General features: G+C 33.1%; 1 protein-coding gene across 1 annotated transcript; it reads right to left on the bottom strand.

Moving 5' to 3' along the window:
- Nucleotides 1-5,386: 5,386 nt before the first annotated feature.
- Nucleotides 5,387-6,916, bottom strand: LOC145059180 (thylakoid lumen 15.0 kDa protein). Its single transcript, XM_079007043.1, has 6 exons — nt 6,614-6,916; nt 6,274-6,377; nt 6,109-6,199; nt 5,950-6,018; nt 5,753-5,862; nt 5,387-5,671 (listed from the first exon to the last, which is right to left on the bottom strand). The coding sequence occupies exons 1-6, from the start codon at nt 6,831-6,833 to the stop codon at nt 5,579-5,581; spliced, it is 687 nt and encodes a 228-aa protein (XP_078863169.1). The 5' UTR covers nt 6,834-6,916; the 3' UTR covers nt 5,387-5,578.
- Nucleotides 6,917-7,166: the final 250 nt, after the last annotated feature.

The following is a 7,166-nucleotide window of genomic DNA, read 5'->3' as shown; positions in this document are numbered from 1 at the left end:
AATCGGATAGCTCTTCGTTTCTTAAAACGATCGTTTCCGATGATACCGGGAGTTTTAATGAAAAATTGGGCCTTGCGAAGATTGAGCTTCAAACCGAAAAGATAAATTTCTCGGGGTCTTCGAACACTTCGGAACGTTCTTCGGGTGTTGGATATAATACCGGGGCTTCGGGAGGTTGTAAGGAAGTTTAGGGAGGTGAAAGAAGTGAAAAAGGATGAAAAATGGTGTAAAAGTGGTGTAGGAACAGGGAGGGTTCACACCTCCTTTTATACCCTACGAGGGTTCGGACCGAAGGGGGAAGGGAGGACACACAGGCTCGCATGTGAGGGGCCAGGTGTCGGATGCGAGGGCTCACCACCGAAGCAACACGCGTCGGATCCGGACTGGGCTGCACCTTAGGATGAGTCAGTAGCTCGGACACGGGGCAGCTTCGCGGGCAAGGGTGACGTGGCCGAACCAGGACCTGGCATATGCAAAGTTTCTCGGTTTTTGTGCCCCGAACTTCAAAAATTCATAACTTTCGCATACGAGCTCCGTTTTCGACATTCTTTGTATGCACGCGTAGGCGAGAATATACTCTACAACTTTAGTTTAGACTCCGTTGACTAATTTTGAATTCATTTTAATATTCTTATTTTTAACAGACCGGGACAGGAAATCCGTTAAAAATTCATAACTTCTTCATCCGACGTCCGTTTTCGTCTGTCTTTTTACCGTTGTACTGCTATTGACGAGACCTTCGATTCTCATTTAGGTTGTGTCGGCTAAAAATCACTCAATCTAAAATTCGAGTTTTTAGGTGTCTACTGCTAAGCTGAAACTTAGAAAAATCATAACTTCCTCATACGAAGTCAGATTTGGGCATTCTTTTTATGCACACTCTCGGTTTAACGAACACTACAACTTTCGTTTAGATCGCTAAGACTAAAAAACACTTTATCGTAAATTCACTTTTTACATCACACAACGTAATGTTGGTTTTGTCGCGAAACTTCGACTGGTTATAACTTCTTCGTTATAACTCAGATTTTGGTATTCTTTATATATCTGGAATCCTTATTTCAACCACTACAACTTTCTTCATAGATATCGGCTTTATCTAAAATTTATTTTCGACGCTTATTTTTACCCTTAATTCATTAAATCATAATAATTAAGCATCAAACACATAATAATCAAATAATACATCTTATTATTTCAAAACAAGTTACAAAGGTTGGCCTAGACTATTAAATCATCATTAGTGCCTAGCCTAGAAACACAGTCGTTACAGAGATTATTTACTTGCTTGCTTACGAGGTGAGTCTTCTTACTATACTTACCTAGAGTGGTAACCTTTGTGTGACCGGAGGATCTTATGTGCTTATATTCAGTATTGTGATATTCTGCATTATGTCTTTGTGATTTATGTTGTGTATTATCCTGAGCTTACTGAGTTAGGATCAGAGGGTCCACCCGAGTTGTGGGACCGGAGGGTCACATTGAGACATATTGACTGGAGGGTCTTATATGAGTATAACCATGAAAGGCTAATGAGATATGTGTGGTATTTTGAGGAACTCACTAAGATTTTTTTCTTACCGTGTTATGTGTTATGTGTTTCAGGTACCTCTCATGATCACGGGAAGGCACCAGCTTAATTATACACACCGATTTCGAGACCTTGTGGATGATTCTGGGATATTGACAGTTTATGTGGATTTGTGCTGTCATTTGAACAATATTGTTTTGAGAAATATATTATGAGTTTTATTGTGTTTTAAAAATGAAAAATTTGGTTTGAAAATTACGTTGTTACAGCGGGTGGGGCCCATTATGTGTTTGATATGTATGGTATGTGGTATTTTGGGGAAACTCACTAAGCTTTGTGCTTACGGTTTTCAATTTATGTTTCAGATACTATTGGTTCGAAGGGGAAGAGCCCTGGATGATTGTAGTGCACACACTTCCTTGTTTCGTATTTTTGTGATTACTCTGATGTTCTATGACCTAGTTGATACATTTTGATTCACCATGGTTTATGATGATGTTTGGATAACAGTTTTATTAATTTAAAAATCAAAATTTTTGGTCTATATTTTTGGGACGTTACAATTTAATAAAGATGTTATTATATGTATCTCAGTGGCGGAGCTAAGATTAAAGTAAAGTGATATCCAGAAAAAAATCACGTAATATACAATTAAAAAAACACAATTTCATTAGACATCAAGTTTAACGTCCACAACAAAGTTACGTTTTAAAGTTCACTTCTTCGCATTTTCATTTTACGAAAGCGAGTAATTACATTTTCAGTCTTGACATTCTTTAGTATTTCCTTTTCTACACTACAAATCAAAGCATCATTCATAAAATCGTCATATATTCTATTACGCATGTCTTCTAGAACTTCATTGCAGAAAAACACCGTTCAACGGTTGCGGTTGCGACAAGCAAAACCAAAGTTAGTTTTAATAATCTTAAAACCAAAGAAAAAGAGACGTGCTTCCCAATTTCCACCAACAAACGAGAGAGGTTTTCAATTCCCTTCAAGTTGAAAAATCTCTCATCATGGAGCAAAGAGTGATAATAAATATCAAGTTGTCCATTAAGTTGCACCATTTCTGAATCGTCAAAATAATTTTTGTATATCTAGCTTAGCTTCAACAACTTTGCTTTATCAAACTTAGAAAAATGAGTCACAAGGACTCAAAGTTGCCATGTTTTCCATCAACTCCATACCAACTTCACTAAATCTATCCCTAAATTCTTAAATTTGCATATCAAAAACCGTTTTAAAAATCACAATTTGAAAATGATGTTGATTAGTCATATTGGTCCTACGCTTTTGTGGGGTAACATAATATTACTACATGTCTGCGATTCCAATACTATGTTTTTCACAAAAAGCGCATACCTTATTCCAAATTTGTGGAAACTCATTTTTTCTAAAAGCTAGCAATGCTTTCTTTGTCCCTTTTTACTAAAGAATCTGCTTCCAAAATATCTTGATCTTTTTTTTTTTTTGAAGATGTTTTGACAATGTATCTGTAAAGCCTAGAATTTCCAAAATCAAGTGTAAAAGAATCAGAAAATCAAGGGTCTTGAAATATAACAAAATATAATTTGCTTGATTACGGTTAAATAAAATAGACATCTCCTCTTTGACATATTTAAGGACCCCAAACCACTAATTGAAGTTGGTGTGCAAAACAATATATAATATGTGGAGCTGTTTTCATTTAAAATAAAAGATTCCAAACCGTTGAATGCACCACTCATATTACTTGTTCCATCATAACCTTACCCTCTAACCTATATATTTGAAAAAAATAATAAAAAAATAAGACATAAAAATAAAATCAATATATTAAAGGAATAAATATTTTATGAGTTCTCACCTTAGCCATACTCAAGTTGTTGGAAAATACAATATCGATGACAGCTTTAAGAGTCAAAGAAGATGTATCTAACATGTAAACAACTCTAATAAATCTTTTATTTAAAATCCCAAGTCTATCAACATATCTGTAGTCATTTGTTTTTTTTTTGAAACATCACTAGACTCATCAATTAATATACCGAACACATCTTTAACAATTTCATCACAAATAGACTTGGTTATCTCTTTTAAAAAACAATTGACGGTATCTTTTTGAATCGTCGGAGAAGTCAACTTTTATTTTTTGGAGCATTTTCTAAAATAACATTAAAAATCTTCTCATTATCTTCTCTAATCAAAGAGAAGACTTAGATGAAAAGTCATTTATTATTAGATTTTTCCGTCTCATCATGTCCACGAAATGGTAATTCATGTTTCAATAAAAATCTACAACTACGAATTTTAGCACGTAATCGAAGTTCGTAATTACTTTGCTCAAGTTTCATTTGCTTATGCAAGACTTCACCAATAGATTGGTTTTTTTCTCAATAGCAAATCACACTTTTCTTGGGCCTTATGGTGATAACTTTGAATATTATTCATATGTTTCCGGGATGATTTTTTTTATCTAATTGTCAAAGTCTTCGGTTATAAATGCATCTCTTCCGTCTTGTTCCCTTACCATATCTCCAAACAAGTACTAACAAAAACAATATGCCTTCTTTTTTATGCTATAATCTAAACATGGAAAATCAGTGAACCATTCCACAACAAAACGTTTTAGCTTATTACTAAATTAGGTAAATTCAAAATTATGCCTCTTTGGTTGACAAGATCATTTAATCAAATATGCCCTCTTTATTTCATCCCTTTGTTTAGGATTATAAGATGTAATATTGGCCTATCCTCGGGTCCAAAAGAAGATCATCAAATCAAAAGATTGTGTCACTTTTGGTTTTTGAGTAGGTTCATTAGATTGTGGTTCTTGTGGTTTTGGAGTATGTTCATTAGATTGTGATTCTTGTGGTTTTTGCATAGGTTGATTAATTTGTGGAACTTGGGTACTTTCATTAGCCCTATTTTTTGGAAGTTCATTCACTATTGTTGTCTCTAACATCAAATTGTCTTCTGAAAAATTTGTTAATAGCAATCTACAATCAAAATTTATGAACAATAAACTTGATTTCAAGTTTCAACAACAAATAGCAACTTACAATCAAAATATATCAACTATAACTTGATCTCATGTTTCAACAATAAATAATCAGTATTTATTAACTGTAAGTCCCTAACTAACTAACCTAATTGGTAATTTCTAATTTTTCAATATAATGACAAAAAATTGGAATTTGAATTAACCTAACAAAAGATAATAGGATTAATATATTTTTTTAATACTTACTTGTTTCATTGTGCACATTGATGAGTTTGGTCACTCACCACCGGAGGAGGTCGCTGGAATAAGCCACCGACAGCAGGCAACAAGAAGTCGACGATCACAAAAGATGAGTCGATGGTCAAAAAGAAGTTGATCGATGATTCGGTAATTGGCAACAATACGTCTGATTTTTTATCATTAAACTAGTTGGGCTTATACCTATTTATTTTAGTAAACTAATTGGTGTCGGCTTAAAATTTTTGGACCATTTGTGCTAGTTTCTATTTTGGATCATTTAGAAATAACCTGAAATTTTTTTAGGGTATCCTAATTTTTTTTTTTCTGAGCTATAATGGCAACATAAAATGAATTTTTCCGAAATAAAATTATACAACTTTTTTTGAGGGGCATGGTGGACTACCTCAAAAGCCAATGTAAATCCGTCTATCCATACCCTTCACTCACATAATAATAAAAAATCAAACATAAATGGCACACACTTAGTCACTCACAACTCACACAGAGGAGATACAACAAACAATTTGGGGATACATACAAAATTCGCCTTTAATAATTGCATCTAATCAAAAACTTTTTTCATAAACTATTGCACAATAACAGCTTAAGATGATGCTTTCTAATAATCATTATTAAATCATAAAATATCAATACACATTAATAGAAAATGAGTTACATTGCTATTATGGGTAAAAAACAAAATACATATCCCATATTTGTATTACACAATTTTTACAATAAATTTGGTTCATGATATTAAATTTAATGAGTTACAAGTTGTAAAAGTTTTTTTTTTTCACTCTTCATAATTACCCAGCCACTTATTTTACCTCTGCACAATTGTTAGCTCCCACTGGTTCTCTTAAGCAATTAGATATTGCCATAACTGCAGCTTCAACAGATGCATCCTCTCCCTATTTCATTTATATAATAAAATTTATTTACCATTTTATAAAAGTAAAAGTTAAAACATTAAAAAAAAACAGCATTTTTACGTTTTCTTTCCAGTAAAACATATTCCCATATTTCCCTGCTAATCGACTCCAAAAGCTTCGTGGTATGTCCAAATCCACAGACTCCCCAACATTAAAGTTCAAAATATTTCCTGCATAGTTTTAAATTAATTAATGTATTATTATTTATTATATTATTATTATTCATTTAAAAAGATTATGAAAAATGAAAACTTTACCAAATGTAGGATCAGCTACAAAAACAATAGTTCTATCATCAACTCTCCAGAAGTCTTTGATTGCTAATCCTATATAAGTGTGATATAATTGCATGAAGAAAGTAATTAACATGATCGAAAAATACTAATTTATTAAAGATAATTAGCAATTTAGCATACCAGGGGTATCAGGATAGTTCTGAGCTAGAACTCTGAGCTTGAATCCGGTATCTTTTTCAATCGAATCAATCTCCTTTGCAAGCCTTTTCTCCTGAACAAAATTATGCAAAAATGAAGTTCTAACCCAAAAATTTCACACATTTGATACCAGAAATGATTGCATACCTGACCATCTGAGAGGAAACCTGCAACATCAATGACTGTGGTGAAGTTTTTGGGAAGCAATTCTGGCTTATTTACCCCAACTTTTGCTTCAGCAAATCCAACTCCTACATAATAACTGTAAATTCAAAAGGCAACTGAATCTAAAATCAAGCTGGTTTTAAGTGATGATCACGAAATTTCGTTCAATATCCTTCATCGAAACTGGATGTGAGATATTTGCTCTTGCACAATTTGCTTAAAGTGAGATTTTTGTAGAATGCTGTTGTGTATGTAGCGTTTCCCTCAGGGAACGAATTTGAGATTTGGATAACAAAAAGATAAATGGAAGATGAATAAATACCTGAAAAAGATACTGCGAGAGCTAGGGTTCCGGATAACGCAAAATTCAGAGACTCGGATTTAAGTGTAGAAATCAATCGACCGAAATCTGATGATTTGGGGGTTGAAATGGGTAGATTCGAAGATGCAGATGATGATGATGCTCTGGTAGCAACTATATGAGTAGAATTCTTCGAAGTATTTCGAAATCGAAAGGGAGAATGAAGTTGAACAGCTGCCATTGTTGTTACTACGAATCAACTTGATATGGAAATGGTATTGTTTTATGGATAGGAATTAGAGAAGATGATCATCACCGTGGATATCTCTGGAATCATGCAAAGAAAAAGAAGCTGAAATGGCCCTTCAACTTTAATATATTTTTCAAGTTTCACTAATGGTTTTACAAATGTTACAATTCCAACATGGAATTTCTATAGCTTTGAATGCATAAACCAACACAACTACATAAACGAATAACATTTTGTGTTTGCTAAGAAATTAAGCATTAATATTTTTTAATGTATTTTTCTTTTCATTGAAATAAATTTCAATATCTTTGCAAACATGTTCAA

The sequence above is a fragment of the Lactuca serriola genome, chromosome 6, assembly GCF_051521515.1.
Source record: "Lactuca serriola cultivar US96UC23 chromosome 6, Lser_US96UC23_V15, whole genome shotgun sequence".
NCBI classification, from domain to species: domain Eukaryota; kingdom Viridiplantae; phylum Streptophyta; class Magnoliopsida; order Asterales; family Asteraceae; genus Lactuca; species Lactuca serriola.
The sequence above is the reverse complement of the archived record's forward strand: the minus strand, read 5'-3'. Positions and strand labels throughout refer to the sequence as shown.

What these genes read in the sequence shown, in the direction of transcription:
- LOC145059180 (XM_079007043.1), bottom strand. Translation starts at nt 6,833, where the DNA reads ATGGCAGCTGTTCAACTTCATTCTCCCTTTCGATTTCGAAATACTTCG. An exon ending in TCTCGCAGTATCTTTTTCAG is followed by an intron (nt 6,378 to 6,613) that starts GTATTTATTCAT and finishes GTTATTATGTAG; the next exon opens with GAGTTGGATTTGCTGAAGCA. An exon ending in TGTAGCTGATCCTACATTTG is followed by an intron (nt 5,863 to 5,949) that starts GTAAAGTTTTCA and finishes AAAACTATGCAG; the next exon opens with GAAATATTTTGAACTTTAAT.